The sequence below is a fragment of the Hemiscyllium ocellatum genome, chromosome 35 (genome assembly GCF_020745735.1).
Source record: "Hemiscyllium ocellatum isolate sHemOce1 chromosome 35, sHemOce1.pat.X.cur, whole genome shotgun sequence".
In the NCBI taxonomy this organism is placed as follows: Eukaryota; Metazoa; Chordata; class Chondrichthyes; order Orectolobiformes; family Hemiscylliidae; genus Hemiscyllium; species Hemiscyllium ocellatum.
In genome coordinates this window covers 26,541,402-26,563,333 of record NC_083435.1, presented here as the reverse complement: position 1 = coordinate 26,563,333, position 21,932 = coordinate 26,541,402, and the positions used below count along the sequence as shown (strand labels likewise).

The 21,932-nt window shown below is 43.3% G+C and overlaps 2 protein-coding genes across 2 annotated transcripts; both read right to left on the bottom strand.

Moving 5' to 3' along the window:
* Positions 1 to 251: 251 nt before the first annotated feature.
* Positions 252 to 10,441, bottom strand: LOC132832400 (class I histocompatibility antigen, F10 alpha chain-like). Its single transcript, XM_060850362.1, has 8 exons — positions 8,104 to 10,441; positions 7,442 to 7,702; positions 6,995 to 7,267; positions 6,642 to 6,905; positions 3,240 to 3,344; positions 2,220 to 2,252; positions 1,532 to 1,576; positions 252 to 455 (listed from the first exon to the last, which is right to left on the bottom strand). Exons 1-7 carry the CDS (start codon positions 8,150 to 8,152, stop codon positions 1,533 to 1,535), a joined length of 1,029 nt encoding a protein of 342 aa, XP_060706345.1. The 5' UTR covers positions 8,153 to 10,441; the 3' UTR covers positions 252 to 455; position 1,532.
* A 2,502-nt stretch (positions 10,442 to 12,943) lies between these two features.
* LOC132832401 (class I histocompatibility antigen, F10 alpha chain-like) lies at positions 12,944 to 20,788 on the bottom strand. Its single transcript, XM_060850363.1, has 6 exons — positions 20,560 to 20,788; positions 19,868 to 20,128; positions 19,478 to 19,693; positions 19,125 to 19,388; positions 15,983 to 16,027; positions 12,944 to 13,209 (listed from the first exon to the last, which is right to left on the bottom strand). The coding sequence occupies exons 1-5, from the start codon at positions 20,606 to 20,608 to the stop codon at positions 15,984 to 15,986; spliced, it is 834 nt and encodes a 277-aa protein (XP_060706346.1). The 5' UTR covers positions 20,609 to 20,788; the 3' UTR covers positions 12,944 to 13,209; position 15,983.
* Positions 20,789 to 21,932: the final 1,144 nt, after the last annotated feature.

The following is a 21,932-nucleotide window of genomic DNA, read 5'->3' as shown; positions in this document are numbered from 1 at the left end:
AGAGCCGCCTGTTCCCTTCCCTTTACTCATTTTCCAGCTAGTATTAGACTATTTAAATGTACTAATAGGTAACTATTTAAGGTTAACAAATATTATAAATGGTTTAGTGAGTGTGGTGGGGGTGGATAGCCCACTTTGCCCAAGTTTTGGGTAGAGCACTGTGGACTCAGTTTTGCTGGGTCACCGCCATCTTGGATCCCCCCCAACCAGATGGCTTTTAACAACAAACAATAAAGATTACATTATCACCATTAAGCTGTCTCTTCATTTTAAATTTGACTGAATTCACATTTCAACATCTGCCAATAGATTTCAATAATCTATTATTAACAAAATGTAGACATTTCACTAAGCCAGACTGACAATTCAAATCACTCCTGAAATTGAGGATGAACAAATTAGAAGATCAATTCCAGCAATGGAAACCTGGTTTCCAGCAAGGACATTAGAGGAACCTGGGGAAGAGAAAAAAAAACTCTGTTAGAAAGCACAGAAAACCCAGCACATTTGATAGCATCTCTAATAAACACCAGCAGTGAAACACAAAAGGCCCATTCCCCAAACATCAGTAAAACCCCTCAGACCCACTCCTTAAAGACCAGCAAAACCCACAGGGACATGGAAGATGAGGAGGCCATTTAGCCCCTCAATCCCGTTCCACTATTCAATCAGATCTTTGCTGGTGTGTTGCCTCAATCCATTTATATAGCTTCCATTCATCTCTTAGTTTTGAGTTTTATAGATTTTAAGTCACTGAAGTTCATTTTGCATCAATTACTTTCTGAGAAAGAGAGCGTTCTAACCATTTCCCAGTCTGTATGTGTGGAAGTGTTTCCTAGTTTCACCCTCAATAGATCTGACTTTAAACTACACTGACATTCGAGTCCGAGATACCCCAGCCAGTCAAAATAGTTCTTTTCTATCTCCACATGGTCTGGTCTCTTGACCTGCTCGGAGGCCTCCATCAGATCTAGACTCCACCCACCACATCACAGCAATTCAGAATCCCGGGAGAGCAAAACTGAACTCCAGAAACAAACTATAGCGAGAAGTCTAGGAGTATTGACTCCTTTAGAGGAGTCAATCAGATGACAAGAGGCCCCATCCAGGATGTCAGGTTTCCAGATGTTTCTATAGCATAAATCCCTCCTCTTGACGATATATTGAGGCTGAGACCAGGACAAAGTCAACCAACTCCAGAAGGACAGTCTGAAAGCTTAGTGTCAAACTGCATGAGCTGGTCTGTAGTGATCACACAGGGAGAGAGAGAGTCTGAGTTCAGTGTCCATCCTCCTGATCATACAGCGAAAAGCAGCCCCAATATAGAATAACCTCGGTTATCCAGACATCAATTATCTGAATTTCAGATTATCCAAACAAGATCTCAAGGTATTGTCAATGCTTTGTTTGTTTTTGATCAGGTCAGTTATCCAAACCACATACTCCCCGCCCATCTCGTTCGGATAATTGAGGTTGTTCTATATCCCAGTTAGAATAGTCTGCTCACAACATCGACCAACAATATTCATACCTCAGGAAATGGCAGAATCGTCTGAGGATGTCCTTTCATCAGAAGCTGTTAATGGAAAGAGAGGCATTAGAAACTGCTCATTATCAGAGCGAAAGAGAGAGATCAAGAAACAAGAGAGTGAGAAATGCGACTGTGAGACAGCGTGCAAGACAGTGAGAAACATTTGTGTGAGAGAAAGTGTTAGAGAGAAATTCACAAGAAAGAAAGCATGAGGAAGAGAAATGAGTGAGAGCGAGAACAGGAGTGAGAGTGAAAATGACCCCGAGATGTAAAAGAAAGAGTGTATGAGAGAGAGAGCACACGAGAGCAAGAGGAGGATGAAAGACAGATAGACTATTCTAGACCAGACAGAGAACAAAATAGAAATTGCTGGAGAATCTCAGCATGGCCCACAGCATCTGTGGAGAGAGAAAGCAGAATTAATGCTGTAGATCTGGTGACCCTGACCCCCCGAACACACACACACACAGAAACACACACACAGAACTCCCAGTACAAAACGTCTCTGGACTCAAAATGTCAACTGTGTTTTTCTCTCCACAACTGCTGTCAAACTTATTGAGTTTCTCCAGCAATTACTGCTTTTGTCTCTGTTTCAGATCACTGTGTTTGTGTTTTTGTTTGAAACAGGAAGAACAGCTTGTCATACACTAACACAGACGCTGAGATGTTTGAGTTATCAACTTACTGTTTGTGAGATTGTAGCCGCTCTTCATTCCCCCTGTAAAACAAGGAATGTTCAGTCAGTTTGACATACTGTCAGGAAATCAGAGGAAATGCTGAAGACCCTCACTCCCATCCAGAGTCAGCCTCTCCGACCCACATTGCCCTGAGCTGCTGATGCCCAACAGTGAACTCAGAGCCAGCCCGAGTCTGAACTGTCTGACCTGACACTCACAATGTGAGACATTCACCCCTCAGACATTCCAGCCTAACGTGAGGAACAGGGCACCATATCTCTGACCGTCCTTCACAAATGGAGGGCCTCTCCCGAATGCCTGAGCCATCACTAACCCTGAGACTGACTCCCAAACACAGAGCTTCCTCACAAACTTTCTGAACCCAAACAATGAACTGGAGACTACAAGATATAGGAGCAGAATTAGGCCATTCATCTCATCGGGTGTGCTCCACCATTCGATCGTGGTTGATATATTTCTCAACCTCATTCTCCTGCCTTCTCACCGTAACCCTTGAGCCCTTTACCAATCAAAAATCTATATATCTCTGTCTTAAAGACACTCAATGTCTTGGCCTCCATGGTCTTATAGAGTCATCGAGATGTACAGTATGGAAACAGAGAGTTCCACAGAGTCACCACCATCTGGCTGAGGAAATTCCTCCTCAGATCACACTGAGGCTGTTCCCTTGGGTCCTTGTGTCTCCTACATCTTCTCCACATCCACTCTGGCCAGGCCTCTCAGTAATGTGTAATTTTCAATGAGATTTCCCCTCGATATTTTAAACTCCGTCCAGTACACACACAGTCCTCAACAGCTGCTCATATGACAAGTTCTTCAACCCTGAGATAATTCTTGTAAATCTCCTCTGGGCTCCCTCCAACACCAGCACATCCTTCCTTAGATGTGGGGCCCAAAACAGCTCACAATATTCCTTTTTCCTTCACTACCGTCTGGCCATATGCTTCCAGACTCTCTAATTCCCTGAACTGCCAGTGAGGAGCCACCATTTTCTTACAAACTCCTACCTTTCTTCTTGTGAACGACGACAGCTACAACAGCGAGAGAGATGATCCCGAGGAGTCCAAATACAATCCCGACAGTAACAAGAACCTGGGAGTGAGACTTTGGGACTGCCAGAGAGAGAGAGAGAGAGAGACAGATAGACAGACAGACAGAGAGACAGAGACAGAGAGAGAAATAAAATGGGGGAGAGAGACAAACAGACAGAGATAGAGAGAAAGAGAGGTGAGAGATAGATAGAGAACCAAGTGAAGCAGGAAGAGAGAGAAAGAGACAAAAAATGTTTTTTAAAAAAATTCAGCGTTATACAGAATACACGGCATACAGTGAGTCAATTTGATCCAAACAGCATACACTTGTATTTAGTCATGTGAAGCTGCTCATCTCACCCTTCCTCATCTACATCTGTTACCATCACTCCCTATTCCTTTCTAAACTCCCCTTAAATACATCCTGACAAACTCACACCCTGCAGCAGCGAGCTTCATATTCTCCTAATGCTCCGACTGCAGATATTTCTCTGGAATTCCTTGTGGAATATTTGGTGACTGTCTTGTGTTGATGGTCCTTAGTTGTGCTCTTCCCCAAACACTGCCTCTGCACCCACTCTTTCAAAATGATTCATCCTTGTAAAGATCTCTGTTTGGGCTCCATTTTTCAAGAGAGAAGACATCAAGCCTCTCAATCCTTTCCTGATGCGTACACTCACACATTTCTGATATTGACATTGTAAATCTTCTCAGCACCCTCTCCAGTGCCTCAATATCCTTTACATCACATGGCAACTAGAACTGTCTGCAGTTCTCGACATGTGGTCTAACCAAACTTCAAGATAGAATTGAAGGTGAGGTAGGATAGGCTAAATCTCCCTCTCAAGATTAAAGTCTATCCTCGGGTTTTTTGTAAAGAAATTTCCTTTCTAACCGTTAGCCTCGGGTGAGGTCCTGGTAGGTGGAGGGTAGCGAATATTGTGTCGGGCTGCAATAAAATCCTGGGTACTATGGACTAGTAAGCCTAATATCTGTGGTAGGTAAGTTAGTTGAGAGGGTTCGGAGAGATAAAATACACATATTTGGAAAGACAGGGTTCGATTAGGAATATTCTGCATGGCTTTGTGCGTAGGAGATCATACCTCACAAATTTATTAGAATTCTTTGTTGAAGTGACCAGGAACATAATCTAAATGGATTTCAGTTAGGCCTTTAAAAAGGTTCCACACGGTGGGCTGCCCTGGAAGGTTAGATCACATGGAATTCAGGGGAAGCTGGCAAATTGGAGACACAACTGGCTTGATGGCAGGAAGCAAAGGGTAATAATGGAAGGATGTTTGTCGGATTGGAGGCCTGAGACTAATGGTGTGCCTCAGGGGTCAGTGCTGGGCCCATTGCTGTTTGTTATTGGTATCAATGATTTGGATGAGAACATACAAGGTATGATTAGTAAGTTTGCAGATGACACTAAAATGGGTGGTATCGTGGACAGTTAGGAAGGTTATCAAAAATTGCAGCAGGACCTTGATCAGCTAGGGAAGTGGCAAGTGGAGTTTAATGCAGATAGATGTAAGGTCTTGTGATTTGGAAAGTCAAATCAAGGTTGGGGTTTCAAAGTGAATGGTAGGGGCTTAAGGACTATTGTGGAACAGAGAGACCACAGTTCTCTGAAAATTGAGTCACAGGTAGACAGAACAGTGAAGGCATCTTTTAGCACACCAGTTTTCATCAGTCAGGGCATTGAGTATAGTTGGGAAATAATGTTGCAGTTGCACAGGACATTGGTGAGGCAGCACTTGGAATATTGTGTTTTGGTCACCTTACTAAATAGAAAAGATGTTATTAAACTTGAAAGAATGCAGAAGGACGTTTCCATGATACAAGGGACTGAATTATGAGGAGTAGTTGGACAAGCGAGGATGTTTTTCTTTGGAGACAATTGTTTTTGATCACCAGAATCAATGACTAATGTGATGTCGTAGACACAACCAGGCTGTCCGGTGCATAAGACACCTCACGTTGGGATTTTGCATCTCCTGTCTCCTATCACACAGGAGTGTCCAAAGCTCATCTCTGCTCTTTGTTAGAATATCTTGAAATGTTTCTCTCCTCCCTGGGACTACCTGGGATTGCTGTCTTGGTCTCCAGGCTGCTTAGTGCTGCTGTATATAATAATTTAAATTCTAAATTTACATTTAAATAAAATCAAATTCAGGGTGATGCGGAGAAGGCAGGAGAATAGCACTGAGTGGTAATGCTCAGAGAGACAGTCAGGGCATGATGGGCTGAAGAGCCTTCTTTAGAACAATTCTGTATTTCCATAATTTCAAAGTCCAAATCAATATTGTAAATGTGAAGGGAAGTGTTTCCTTGCAGAACATCACTTCCCACATTCTGACACTCTGACTAACTAACCCTTTTCCCCCAATCTCTGTTTCCTGGCTGCAAAGCAGCTAACAATCCATTTTATCACATTCCCACTGACCCCACATTCTCTAAATGTTTCTATTATGGGAGTATCTGATCAAAGGCCTTTTGAAAACTTTGCAACAGTACATCTGCAACATTACTACTGTGTATCCTCTGTTACTTCATGATAAATATTCAATGGACTTGGTCAAACACAATATTCTCCCTCAAAATTCATGCTGACTATTCATTGTTACACTGAGTTGGACAAAGATCATCAAGAAACAATGTTAAATAGACTGGGCTACAATTCCAGGATACACTGGATGCTGCCATGCTGAAATATCAGGATACATGGATCCTATTGGACATTATTATCCCTGGATTCATTGGACTGTCTCATAATAAAACATCTCAGGATCTGTTTCTCTTTTTTAATTCACAGGGATATGGGTGTCAATGCCTGGGCCAGTCTTTACAGTCATTCCCGAATTGCTCGACAGAAGGTGGTGGTGAGCTGCCTTCTTAGGCCAATGCAGCTTATGTGTTGTAGATGGACCCACAATGTAATTCCAAGTCAGGATGCTGAGTAGCTTGGAGGGGAGCTTGCAGGAGCTGGTGTTCCCAAGTATCTACTGCCCTTGTCCTTTGAGATTAAAGTGTCCATGGACTTGAAGAGTGCTCAGGAAATATGGTGAACTGAATGGACATAGCTGGTTCTGTCACACACATATCAGATGATATACTAATACTTTAGTCCTTAATGATCCTGGATATTAAGATGCTGGGCAGCATTACACACCAAGATACACTGGCAAACTGTCCCTGATTCACTGCCTTAATTTTACCATCCTCTACAACTGATGTGAGCACTGTGACACACTGACAGTTCATATGAATGTCTCTCTCTCTACCCTGGAGCGTCCTGCTGAAGCAGCTCAGCTGGTCCTCTCTCTTGTGATCCTGGTCTGAGTCCGATTCCTCTCTCACAAAAAGAATCAGTCTTACCATAAATCACCACCAGCTTCTCCTCCAGCCCGCTGTGCTCCACCTGACAGGAATATTCAGTCTGATCCTCTGGATCAAACTCTATCCATTTCCGGATCTGGTAAGTCCAATCGTGATTGGGTAAGATCCCTGTGGACAGGGTCTCACCGATCAACACTCCGTCCCTCCAAAGGGTCACATCGATGGCTCGTGGGTAAAACCCAGTGACGAGACAGGACAGTCGGTTAGAATCACCCAGACGGATAAAGGACACAATGGGGGCAACTGAGGGAGAGAGGAAGAGGAGTCAGTGCAGGAACATAAAGAGAGAAAGGTCCAGACATCTTTCACCACAACACCTCTCACTCACTCACCGACTCTCAGTTCCTTCTGTCCATACTCCAGGTATTTCCTCAGCCACTCGATGCACTCCACTTCCAGGTAATGCTTCCACCTCTGATTATCCACCACATCCTGGTCCCATCTGTTTTTGATGCTTTCCGCCCAGGGGACTGGAGTCATCCATACCATGTGGTCCTTATCGAAGCTGATCAAATCTTGCCCGTCCCATCCTCTGAGGTTGAACCCGCTCACAGTCCCATCATCCCTCAGGTCACAGCCAGTCATCATCTGGTAAATGTGGATCCCTGTCAATCAGAAACACAAGTTGCTGATCAGAGACAGTTGGTGTCCCCTCCAACCATTCCCACAGCCAGTCGGTCAGTCTCTGGAACTCAGATTCACTCCTAATTTCACCCATTCCCACCCAGACTCCCCAAATGCACAGGAAGATGTCATTCTGTGGGACAGTGAGCACTCACCCCCTGTCTGGTTGGTCCGTGACATAAATATCGGAATATGCAGTTTGGCAATGTCTTCTCGCTCCTGAGCGAGGGAAAGTTTCCGCTTCCAGGCCTCAGGTCCCTCGCTGTCCACCATCCACTGTTCCCGGGGGATTATATCCTTGCGATTGCTGTCATACATAGCAAACTGGACCCCGTCCACATAACCAACGATCACAAACTCTGGGAAATTGGGAATCGGAGTCATACCAGTGTCAAAATACCGGAGAGAGTGAGTTTCTGAAACACAGAAAAATCAGGGCATGAATTCCTGAATCATGAATCATTTTGTTCACCTTTTCTCCAGCACTGGAGAGAATTTCACAATTCACTTCAGCTTCATCACATGATGTTGTTAACTTCTTTCTCTATACTTTTGAAAAAAAAGTCTACCAATTTCACATTTTTACTTTCCACCCTGTAATATTCACATATCTTTTGAATTTCGCAAATACAGATCTTTTGGCCTTATGGTTAAATCTCGTACGAACCTAAATCATTTGAAACAGTGTATTCACTGACGTTTAAACATAAAACAGATAAATATTACCCTATAAACCATTCTGACGGTAACACGATCAAAGGTTAATGCCCCAGTTCCCAGTCTGGCTCTACCCCTCTCTCACACTCCCATTACTAACCTGCAGAGAGCTCTCCCCATAGAAGCCCCAGCACGATCAGTCCAATCATCGTGACTTCAGTTGACAGTTATGGTGGATAAATTATTTTCCAGCGGACACTCTCAGTCTGTGAGCTGTCATCGAGAGTGATATTAAACTGTTCTGAAGAAGAGTCTTCAATATCTCTCCCGACAGATTTTTCAGCACTTTGCTTCAGTTTTTGTTCCTGTTCCTCTTCACCGAGACACCTTCACACTCCCAAACTATCATCCATCCAATCACAATAAAACGTCCCCGTAAGTCACCAGACTCCGGCAGAATAGACAACAAACAAATTGCATAACTCCGCCCAGGATCGGGACTTCCCAATCACCGAAACACTTCCACTGTCATCACCAGTTGCTGGGAGAATGAGCTGAGCTGCAATTCATTGGGACAGAGACCATTCAGCCCCTCGATATTGCTAAACCACCCAATGAGATCATTGCTGATTTTCAACTGCAGTTTCATCTCCTTCAATCGCCAAAATATCAGACAAACCTCAGTCTCCAAAAGTGCCATCATCTCTGATATGGAAATACTTTTGAAATTATCCCAACATTCACATACCTTTAGAGAAGATATGTTTCGATGGATCCTTGATGTGAGGGAAGATGCTGAGATTGCGGTGATGTCACTGAGCTGGGAATCCCCTCACATAATGATCTGGGGACATGGGTTCACATCCCCTCATGGCAGACAGTGAGGTTTGAATTCAAATAAAAAACAACCTGGAACTGAAACATGTGTTGAGCATGTACCCAATGAGGATAGCTGTAAAACCATCGAGTTCATTCATGACCTTTTGTACAAGGAAATCTCCTGTCTTTATCTGGTCTGGGCCTACAAGTGACTCCAGATCCCACAGCAATTATCTTCTGGAGAAATAGGACTGGGCAATAAATTGCTGCCTAGTCAATGATGTCCACATTCCATGAATAAAACAAAGAGAGGAAATGGGCTTCCTGAATCTGCCTCCAAATCCTGCCAGACCTGGTGTTCAGTTAACACCTAGGGATATAGCAAAGGCTGTGGGCCCTAACAAATTCCTTGGCGTTATGTGCCCCCAGTGAAACTGTTCAGGTACAGCAATCTCAGACACAGGACAGCACTGCATGTGTTCCTCATGAAACGGTGTTAGGTCCAAAGATTTTCAACTCCTTCATCAATAACCTTCACTACATCCTTAGGTCAGAAGTCACGATGTTCACTGATGGTTGGGTATTTTTCAGTGTGAGACCTCAGGTACTGAATCAGTCCATGTAATTACATAGCATGATACAAATTTGGGCTAGCAGGTGGGAAATCACATTCATGCCAAACAAGTACCAGGCAATGACCATCTTCAACAAGACCGAATCTCAACATCTTTCATTCACCTCAATACTTTGACATTCAAAGGCTTTACCATCATTGAATCTCCCACCATCAATATTAAGTTGTATTCCACTGACCAGAACCTGAATGTGACCAGCAGTATGAACACTGTGATTTTAACAGTTGATGAGAGAGTGGGAATTCAGCAGTAAGTAGTTCAACTCCTGGCTCCGCAAGGCCTGTTCACCATCAACAAGATGTTTTATGATGGAACCTTGTTGTTGCTGGCAGTGTTTGGAGAGGTCGGTGAACTCTTGGTCACCAGAATCTGGGTTTACTGCCTCATTTGTCCGTTTCAGTTGTGTTTTAGTCGGCTTTGTCGAGTGTGCTGACACAAGATCGTCTCAACTAAGACCTCATTTCATCATCGGATTGGATGAAGCATAATCCATTACCCCAAATGAAAACTTTAAGAGCGAAATATATTCCGTGCAAGTCAGGAGTGTATTTCAATCCAGCAATGTGTCTTCTGTATTGGTTATTGAAGGATTTTTCTGGGCTTTTGCAGCCAAAATGGAGCATTCCCAACTTTATTGTTAGAAATGGAGGAATCTGGCTGTGTGTGGCCTAATAAACAATTTGTGCCCTTGATACTGACTCTACTGAATGGAACCAGCTGTCTGTGGTTTTAAAACTAATCCTGTCCTCTTCATAGTTTTTCAAAGATTACTCATGGCATTCTGAATAATTCAGGCTGATCTTAGTAAAGACTCTTATTCTCTTTAATTGGCTTCACTGAGTGAACTTACAGCTTGAATAAGTTTGTCCACCTTTACTGTGGTTTCACATATTTCACTGCAGCACATATTGTACAGCAATGGCTAGGTTCCTGTCTTCCTCCTTCAGATGTTGCTGAGTTGGGTTTCTAAATTGTCCTTTATCACTTTTCAAGAATGAAGAATGAGGAAAAGTTGTGAATGATGCTAATTAGTCTGACCCGTATACTTTAACATAAACCTTTAATGAGAACTATATTCTCATTTCCAATAATTATTGGTGTTTCCCTCTGGCTTACTTCTGACAGTGTAAAATTGTCACTGCTATAAACTAATTTTTAAATAAGTTCTGTGTGTCTTGATGAGGGTTTGTTTTAAGAATCCATTGGTAGTTGGAAAGCAAGAATATATGTTCATTTTCCTTGTGGTAGTCAATGATGTGTGAGGTTTCACAGTGATCAGTGCTTGGAGCTCAGCAATTCACTACATTAATGATTTAGATGAACAAACTTCATGTAATACCTCCAAATTTGCAGATGACACAAAGCTGGGAGGGAGGCTGAGTTGTGAGCAGGATGCAGGGATGTATCAGTGTATTTTGGACAAGTTGAATGAGTGGGCAAATGCATGGCAGATGCAAGATAATGTGGTTAAAATTCAGCTTATGTACCTTAACAGTGAAAACAGGAAGGCAGATCCTATTTGAATGTCAATAAATTGGGAAAAAGGAAGGTGGAACAAACGCTCTACAGCCATCACTGAAGGTAAACATGCAGATGTGGCAGGCGATAAAGAACACAAACTGTTGAGCTTCATAGTGAGAATGTTTGAGTGTAGGAGCAACGACGTCTTGCTGCAATTGTACAGACATTTGGTGATACCACACTGCGAATATTGTATCCAGTTTTGGTCACGTTATCAGAGGAACAAAATTCTGCCAATGGAGGGAGAGCAACAAACCTTTACCAGATCAATTCCAGGGATACCAGGACAGACATATGAGAGAGATTGGATGGGTTAGGACGCTTTGCAGTAGGGGTTAGAAGATTGAGAAGTGAGATCTCATAGAAACCCAGGACAAGATAGGGTAAATGCAGGGTACATCCCAATGACCAAGGAGTCCAGACTATGGATCACAGTCTAAGGATGTGAGGGAGGCCATTTTGAACTGAGATGAGGAGAGATGTCTTCATCCAGAGAGTGGTGAGCCTCTGTCACACTAAATATTTGGAGGAAAAGGTTAGGTACAGCTCTTAGGATGAAATGAATAAAAGTGGATAGGGGAAAAATGGAAATAGGGTCCTGAGTTGGACGATCAGCCATGATCATGTTGAATGGTGGAGCAGAGTTAAAAGGTTGAATGTCCTTCGTCCTTTGTTTCTGTGATTTCCCTCACTTGTTCGGGTGTTCACATTTTATGGCAACGACTCTCACTCTGAGATGTAAGTACTTTGCCAATGTTTAGCTTTCACATCCAGCTTCAAATGCTGCAAACATTACTTCAAACATTACCCCATTTACACTGAAAGGATAACCCATCATCATTGCGTAGAGATGGAAAGCAGCGGTCAGTCTCAAAGAGAGTACTGCCTGAATTCCTGCTGGACATTCCTGAATGATATCCCACACCTTTCTGTGGAAATCATGGAATGTCAGTGAGGCAGAGGTGAGTTACTTATTGTTACTGTTTACAAAGTTACAGTGGTTGCTGCTCCACACTCCCTTACTGTATCCACCTGTGGCCTTTGTTCACTAAGCCCACCAGGTGGCTCATGAACTGTGCACACAGTATCTGCAGCTTTGGCAGTGCTTCCTCTGGAAAGGAAATCCCCATAGAAATGTCAGGCAGGAGTGTTCTCTGTCCAGGGTATTCTGATGGGAGACCTGTGCAGAGATGGTGTCTTTCATTGCCAGGCTGGCATTTTTGCTGAATATTCTGTTAGTGTAACAGTTGGTGTTACCATGAACATTGGATGGTTGGTCTTCACCTGGAAACAGAAGTATGTGGGATTTTCTGCACAATTCCATCCATTCTCTCAAACAGCAACTTCTGCACAATGGTGTGCGGAGCTGGTGAAATTGTCACATGTTATCAGCTGATGGAGAGGGAAATCACACTCATTGATTTTGTAGGTTTGGTCCATGAACAGTAACCTCTGGTAATCTCCCAGTACGGCCTCAGGGCCACCATCATACATCTCATTGGATTGATATGAGTAAGGCATTTGTCTGTCAGTTTCTGTGGCCAGAATCTTCAAGGGCTCTGACCAATGTGGGCTCTGGCCACACTCATGGAGAATTCCAGGGTTGTGACCCAGTGACACTGATGAATACAGATATATTTCCAAGCTAGAATGGTGAGTAGTTTGGAGGATATCATGTAGATAGTGGTTTTCCCAGTATCTGCTGCCCTTATCCTTCTGGGAGGTCATGGACATTGATGTGGAGGGCATTGTCTAAGTGTTGTGTTGAAGGTTCACGGTGCATCTTGTAAACAGTATGGACTGCTGCTCCTGAGTGTCACTTGCGGAGTAGCTAATTAGTTATGAATCTGGTGCCAATGCATTGTCTTGGATGGTGTCAAACTTGATCAGTGTTGCTGGAATTGCACACATATAGGTAAGTCAGGAGTATTACATCACACTCCTGAATTGTGCATTCTTGATGGTGAACTGGCTTTGGTGAGTCAGAGGTGAGTTGCGTGTTGCTGTATCCTTTGCCTCTAACTTGCTCTTGTAGCCACTGTATTATATGTTCAGTCCAGGTCAGGTTCAGATTAATAGAAACCCCTCAGAGGTTGATAGTGGGATTCAGTGATGGTAAAGCTATTGATGGTCAAAGGCTGATGGTTAGACTCTTTCTTATTGCAGATGATGTGGAGGTGCTGGCATTGGACTGTGGTGGACAAAGTTAAAAATCAAACAACACCAGGTTATGGACCAGCACATTTATTTGGAAACACTATCTTTCGGAGCGTTGCTCTTTCATCAGGGAGCTGTGAGACAAGATACAGAATTTATAGCAAAAGATCACAGTATCGTACAACTGAAACAATATATTGAACAAACCAACATTGCTGTTAAGTCTTTCATCTTTCAGCGTGGGTTATAGGTTTTGATTCATTAATATGAAAATGCCAGAATTTCTTTGTAGTACATTCGCGAGATAACTTTAGGTGATATGGATCGACTGCCTGCAGATTATATTTTGCCCCAAAAGTATACAACATGTCTGCCAAAACAATTCTGCAAATGCAAATTCACCTGATAGCCGTGTGTGTGTGTGTGTGTGTGTGTGTGTGTGTATACACATGTATGTGAGTGAGTGCAAGTGAGTTTGCGTTTACGTGTGTGTGCTTGGCAGTGTGTGTGTGTGAGTGTAACAGTATAATCCTGTGAGAGGGCACATGTGTGGATGTGAGTATGGGGGGACTATGTGTGTATGAGAGACAGCATGTGTATGAGAAAGGGTCTGTATGAGGAGGTGTGTGTGTGTACGTGTCCGCCTGTGGAGGGAGGATGAATTTCCAGACCATGGACCATATTTTTATGGTGAGAGGAGAAAGAATTTAAACCTACATGAGAGGCAACATTTTTACACTGAGAATGGTCTGTGTTTGGAATGAATGTCCAGAGGAAGTGGTGGACATGGTACAGTTACACCATTTATATTTGGATGAATACACAAATAATAAATGTTTGTAGTGATATAGACGTGGCATAGCCAGGTGGGACTAGTTTACTTTGGGAACATAGATGGCATGGAGTGTTTGGGTCGTTTCTGTTCTGTATGACTCAGTGACTTAATAAACACCTCAGCAAAATCTCAGAGTTGGAGAGAGTGGGACAGAAAATAGTGCAGCCTCGAACCCAAGACAGGAAGCTGGAATACAGGCCATGAGTACGCAGCTCTATTGAGGCTTTGCACGAGGAAGGTTATAAATTGATAGGAGTGTGAACATGGAAAGAGAAAGTGTGAGACTACAGCATGGCATGGGAAAGAGGTGGATGCATGACATGTATTCATGACATTACCTTACGCTAATGTTGTCTTCCATCAGTATCCAGATAAATTGCTGTGTAACAAGCTCATAGAAAAGGCTTCACTCAGTATTTAAGGTGCAGGAAAATTCAAATTGAGGTCTGGGATGATCCCACTGATGAATGGCTGATTAAGATCATGTGTATGTGCTGAAATGATTGGCAGTATTGTGCATGTGGCATGACCAATGGGTGTTGTGCTGTGGAGATGAAGTTTTTGCTCAGGAAAAATAACCACACTGTCAACCATTAAAAGTTATTTCCTGAGATTTGGCCATCACCGGCAATGCCTGTTGTCCAGAGGGCAGTTAAGAGTTAACTCGTTGCATAGTGACATGTAGAGCAGTCTGTAATAATTTCTATCCTGGAAGGGCATTAGTGAACCAGATGGCTTTTAACAACAAACAATAATGGTTACATGGTCACCATTAAGCTGTCTCTTCATTTTAAATTTGACTGAATTCACATTTCAACATCTGCCACAGAGGGATTTCAATAATCTATTATTAAAAAAATGTAAACATTTCACTAAGCCAGACTGACAATTCAAATCACTCCTGAAATTGAGGATGAACAAATTAGAAGATCAATTCCAACAATGGAAACCTGGTTTCCAGCAAGGACATTGGAGGACCATGGAGAAGAGGAAAAAAAACTCTGTTAGAAAGCACAGAAAAACCAGCAGATCATACAGCATCTCCCATAAACACCAGCAGTGAAACACAAAAGCTCCATTCCCCAAACATCAGTAAAACCCCTCAGACCCACTCCCTAAAGACCAGCAAAACCCACAGGAACATGGAAGTTGAGGAGGCCATTTAGCCCCTCAATCCCATTGCACTATTCAATCAGATCTTTGCTGGTGTGTTGCCTCAATCCATTTATGTATCTTCCATTTGTCTCTTAATTCTGAGTTTTATAGATTTTAATTCACTGAAGTTCATTTTACATCAATTACCTTCTGAGAAAGAGAGAGTTCTAACCATTTCCCACTCTGTATGTGTGGAAGTGTTTCCTAGTTTCACCCTCAATAGGTCTGAATTTAACTACACTGACATTCGGGTCCGACACATACCGCCAGTCAAAACAGTTCTCCTCTATCTCCACACGGTCTGGTCTACTGACCTGCTCAGAAGCCTCCATCAGATCTAGACCCCATCCACCATAACCGCAGTAATTCAGAATCCTGGGAGAGCAAAACTCAACTCCAGAATCAAACTACAGCGAGAACTCTAGGAGCATTGACTCCTTTAAAGGCGTCAATCAGATGACAGGAGGCCCCATCAAGGATGTCAGGTTTCCAGATGGTTTTATAGCCCAAATCCCTCCTCTTGACAATACCTTGAGGCGGAGACCAGGACAAAGTCAACCAACTCCAGAAGGACAGTCTGAAAGCTTAGTGTCAAACTGCATGAGCTGGTCTTTAGTGATCACACAGGGAGGGAGAGAGAGTCTGAGCTCAGTGTCCACCCTCCAGATCATACTGCGAAGACCATCTCCGATATCGAATAACCTCGGTTATCCAAACATCAATTGTCTGAATTTCAGATTATTCAAACAAGATCTCAAGGTCTTGTCAATGCTTTGATTGTTCGGATAACTGACCTGATCAAAAACAATCAGTTATCCAAATCACTTACTTACCGCACATCTCGTTCGGATAATTGAGGTTGATCTATATCCCAATTAGAATGATCTACTCACAACATCGACCAACAATATTCATACCTCAGGAAATGGCAGAACTGTCTGAGTATGTCCTTTCATCAGAAGCTGTAAATGGAAAGAGAGGCATTAGAAACTGCTCATTATCAGAGTGAAAGAGAGAGAGCAAGAAACAAGTGAGTGAGAAATGCGAGTGTGAGACAGTGTGCAAGACAGTGAGAAGCATGAGTGTGAGAGAAACAGTGTTAGAGAGAAATTCACAAGAGAGAAAGCATGAGCAAGAGAAATGAGTGAGAGCGAGAACAGGAGTGAGAGTGAAAATGACCCGGAGATGTAAAAGAAAGAAAGAGTGTATGAGCGAGAGAGCACACGAGAGCAAGAGGAGGATGAAAGACAGATACTCTAGACCAGACAGAGAACAAAATAGAAATTGCTGGAGAATCTCATCATGGCCCGCAGCATCTGTGGAGAGAGAAAGCAGAATTACTGCTTTAGATCCAGTGACCCTGACCCCCAACCACACCTCCCATCTGAACACACACATACACACACTCTCCAGCAATTTCTGCTTTTTCCTCTGTTTCAGATGCCTCCATATCCTTTACATCACATGGCAACCAGAACTGTCTGCAGTTCTCGACATGTGGTCTAACCAAACTTCAAGATAGAATTGAAGGTGAGGTAGGATAGGCTAAATCTCCCTCTCAAGATTAAAGTCTATCCTCGAGTTTTTTGTCAAGAAATTTCCTTTCTAACCGATAGCCTCGGGTGAGGTCCTGGTAGGTGCAGAGTAGCGAATATTGTGTCGGGCTGCAAAAAAATCCTGGGAACTATGGACCAGTAAGCCTAATATCTGTGGTAGGTAAGTTACTGGAGAGGGTTCAGCGAGATAAAATACACATATTTGGAAAGACAGGGTTTGATTAGGAATACTCTGCATAACTTTGTGTGTAGGAGATCATACCTCAAATTTATAAGAATTCTTTGTTGAAGTGACCAGGAACATAATCTAAATGGATTTCTGTAAGGCCTTTAAAAAGGTTCCAAACGGTGGGCTGCCCTGGAAGGTTAGAACGCATGGAATTCAGGGGAAGCTGGCAAATTGGAGACACAACTGGCTTGATGGCAGGAAGCAAAGGGTAATAATGGAAGGATGTTTGTCGGAATGGAGGCCTGAGACTAATGGTGAGCCTCAGGAGTCAGTGCTGGGCCCATTGCTGTTTGTTATCGATATCAATGATTTGGATGAGAACATACAAGGTATGATTAGTAAGTTTGCAGATGACACTAAAATGGGTGGTATCGTGGATAGTTAGGAAGGTTATCAAAAATTGCAGCAGGACCTTGATCAGCTAGGGAAGTGGCAAGTGGAGTTTAATGCAGATAAGTGTGAGGTCTTGTGATTTGGAAAGTCAAATCAAGGTTGGGGTTTCATGGTGAATGGTAGGGCCTTAAGGACTATTGTGGAACAGAGAGAGATCATGGAGTTCTGGTGCACAGTTCTCTGAAAATGGAGTCACAGTTAGACAGAACAGTGAAGGCAGCTTTTAGCACACCAGTCTTCATCAGTCAGGGCACTGAGTATAGTTGGGAAATTATGTTGCAGTTGCACAGGACGTTGGTGAGGCAGCACTTGGAGTATTGTGTTTTGGTCACCTTACTAATAGAAAGGATGTTATTAAACTGGAAACAGTGCAGAAGGACCTTTCCATGATACAAGGGACTGAATTATGAGGAGTAGTTGGACAAGCGAGAATGTTTTTCTTTGGAGACAATTGTTTTTGATCACCAGAATCAATGACTAATGTAATGTCGTAGACACAACCAGGCTGTCCTGTGCATAAGACACCTCACGTTGGGATTTTGCATCTCCTATCTCCTATCACACAGGAGTGTCCAAAGCTCATCTCTGCTCTTTGTTAGAATATATTGAAATGTTTCTCTCCTCCCTGGGACTACCTGGGATTCCTGTCTTGGTCTCTAGACTGCTTAGTGCTGCTGTATATAATAATTTAAATTCTAAATTTACATTTAAATAAAACCATATTCAGGGTGATGGGGAGAAGGCAGGAGAATAGCACTGAGTGGTAATGCTCAGAGAGACAGTCAGGGCATGATGGGCTGAAGAGCCTTCTTTAGAGCAATTCTGTGATTCCATAATTTCAAAGTCCAAATCAATATTGTAAATGTGAAGGGAAGTGTTTCCTTGCAGAACACCACTTCCCACATTCTGACACTCTGACTAACTAACCCTTTTCCGCCAATCTGTTTCCTGGCTGCAAAGCAGCTAACAATCCATTTTATTACGTTCCCACTGACCCCACATTCTCTAAACATTTCTATTATGGGAGTATCTGATCTAAGGCCTTTTGAAAACTTTGCAGCAGTACATGTGCAACATTACCACTGTGTACCCTCTGTTACTTCATGAAAAATATTCAACGGAGTTGGTCAAACACAATATTCTCCCTCAAAATTCATGCTGACTATTCATTGTTGGACAAAGATCATCAAGAAACAATGATAAATAGACTGGGCTACAATTCCAGGATACACTGGATGCTGCCATGCTTAAATATCAGGATACATGGATCCTATTGGACATTATTATCCCTGGATTCATTGGACTGTCTCATAATAAAACATCTCAGGATCTGTTTCTCTTTTTTAATTCACAGGGATATGGGTGTCAATGCCCGGGCCAGTCTTTACAGTCATTCCCGAATTGCTCGACAGAAGGCGGTGGTGAGCTACCTTCTTAGACCAATGCAGCTTATGTGCTGTAGATGGACCCACAATGTATTTCCAAGTCAGGATGCTGAGTAGCTTGGAGGGGAACTTGCAGGAGCTGGTGTTCCCAAGAATCCACTGCCCTTGTCGTTTGAGATTAAAGTGTCCATGGACTTGAAGAGTGCTCAGGAAATATGGTGAACTGAATGGACATAGCTGGTTCTGTCACACGCATATCAGATGATATACTAATACTTTAATCCTTACTGATCCTGGATATTAAGATGCTGGGCAGCATTACACACCAGGATACACTGGCAAACTGTCCCTGATTCACTGCCTGAATTGTTGTCCTCTACAACTGATGTGAGCACTGTGACACACTGACGTTCATATGAACGTCCCTCTCTATGTCCTCTGTCTTGTAATCCTGGTCGGAGTCCGATTCCTCTCTAACAAAGAGAATCAGCCTTACCATAAATCACCACCAGTTTCTCCTCCAATCCACTGCGCTCCACCTGACAGGAATACTCGGCCTGATCCTCCGGATCAAATTCTATCCATTTCCGGATCTGGTAGGTCCTGTCATGATTAGGTAAGATCCCTGTGGACAGGGACTCATCAATCAACGCTCCGTCCCTCCACAGAGTCACCTCGATGGCTCGTGGGTAAAACCCAGTGACGAGACAGGACAGCCAGTTAGAATCACCCAGACGGATAAAGGACACAATGGGGGCAACTGAGGGAGAGAGGAAGAGGGGTCAGTGCAGGAACATAAAGAAAGAAAGGTCCAGACACCATCCACCACAACAACTCTCACTCACTCACCGACTCTCAGTTCCCTCTGTCCGTACTCCAGGTATTTTCTCAGCCACTCGATGCTGTTTTTGATGCTTTCTGCCCAGCGGATTGGGGTCACCCACACCCTGTGGACCTTATCGAAGCTGATCAAATCTTGCCCGTCCCATCCTCGGAGGTTGAACCCACTCACAGTCCCATCATCCCTCAGGGCACAGCCAGTCATCATCTGGTAAATATGGATCCCTGTCAATCAGAAACACAAGTTGCTGATCAGAGACAGTTGGTGTCCCCTCCAACCATTCCCACAGCCAGTCGGTCAGTCTCTGGAACTCAGATTCACTCCTAATTTCTCCCATTCCCACCCAGACTCCTCAAATGCACAGGAAGATGTCATGCTGTGGGACAGTGAGCACTCACCCCCTGTCTGGTTGGTCCGAGACATAAATGTGAGAATATCCCGTTTGGCACAGTCTTCTCGCTCCTGAGCAAGAAACCGTTTCCGCTTCCAGGCCTTGGGTCCTTCGCTGTCCACCATCCACTGTTCCCGGGGGATTAAATCCTTGCGATTGCTGTCATACATAACAAACTGGACCCCGTCCACATAACCAACAATCACAAACTCTGGGAAATTGGGAATCGGAGTCATACCAGTGATAAAATACCGGAGAGAGTGAGTTTCTGAAACACATAAAAATCAGGGCATGAATTCCTGAATCATGAATCATTTTGTTCACCGTTTCTCCAGCACTGGAGAGAATTATACCATTCACTTCAGCTTCATCACATGATGCTGTTAACTTTTTTCTCTTTTCCTTTCACTTGAAAAAAAGTCTACCAATTTCATATTTTTACTTTTCACCCTGTAATATTTTTACTTTTCACCCTGTAATGTTCAACAGATCTTTTGAATTTCGCAAATACAGATCTTTTGGCCTTATGGTTAAATCTCGTATGAACCTAAATCATTTAGAACAATGGATTCACTGACGTTTAAAACCTGAAATTAGATAAATATTACCCTATAAATCATTCTGACGGGAACATGAACAAAGGTTATAGCCCCAGTTCCCAGCCTGGCTCTACCCCTCTCTCACACCCCCATTACTAACCTGCAGAGAGTTCTCCCCATAGAAGCCCCAGCACTATCAGTCCAATCATCGTGACTTCAGTTGACAGTCTGGGAGGATAAATTATTTTCCAGCGGACTGTCTCAGTCTGTGAGCTGTCATCGAGAATGATATTAAACTGTTCTGAAGAGTCTTCACTATCTCTCCTGACATATTTTTCAGCACTTTGCTTCAGTTCCTGTTACTGCCCCTCTTCACCGAGACTCCTTCACACTGATTGGTCCCAAACTATCTTCCATCCAATCACAATAAAAAGACTCAGTGAGTCACCAGACTCCGGCAGAATAGACAACAAACAGGTTGCATAACTCCGCCCAGGATTGGGATTTCCCAATCACAGAAACACTTCCACTGTCATCTCCAGTTGCTGGGAGAATGAGCTGAGCTGCAATTCATTTTTGGGACAGACACCGTTCAGCCCCTCGATGCTGCTACACCACCCAATGAGATCATTGTTGATTTTTAACTCCAGTTTCACCTCCTTCAATCGCCAAAATATCAGACAAACCTCAGTCTCCAAAAAATGCAATCATCTCTGATGATACTTTTGAAATTATCCCAACATTCACATACCTTTAGAGAAGATATGTTTAGATGGATCCTTGATGTGAGGGAAGATGGTGAGATTGCGGTGATGTCACTGGGCTGGGAATCCCCTCACCTAATCATCTGGGGACATGGGTTCACATCCCCTCATGGCAGACAGTGAGGTTTGAATTCAATAAAGAAACAACTTGGAACTGAAACCTAGCCTCGTGGTGGACATGTACTCAATGAGGATAGCTGTAAAACCATCGAGTTCATTCATGTCCTTTTGTGCAAGGAAATCTCCTGTCTTTATCTGGTCTGGGCCTACAAGTGACTCCAGATCCCACAGCAATTATCCTCTGGAGAAATAGGACTGGACAATAAATTGCTGCCTAGTCAATGATGTCCACATTCGTTGAATAAAACAAAGTATTCCGTGTGGAAATGGGCTTCCTGAATCTGCCAAATGACCATCTTCAGCAAGACCGAATCTCAACATCTTTCATTCACCTCAATACTTTGACATTCAAAGGCTTTACCATCATTGAATCTCCCAACATCAATATTAAGTTGTATTCCACTGACCAGAACCTGAATGTGACCAGCAGTATTAACACTGGTTTTATCAGTTGGTGAGAGAGTGGGGGTTCAGCAGTAAGTAGTTCAACTCTGGCTCCTCAAGGCCTGTTCACCATCAACAAGGTGTTGTATGATGGAACCTTGTTGCTGCTGGCGGTGTTTGGAGAGGTCGGTGAATTCTTGGTCACCTGAATCTGGGTTTACTGCCTCATTTCTCCGTTTCAGTTGTGTTTTAGTCGGCTTTGTTG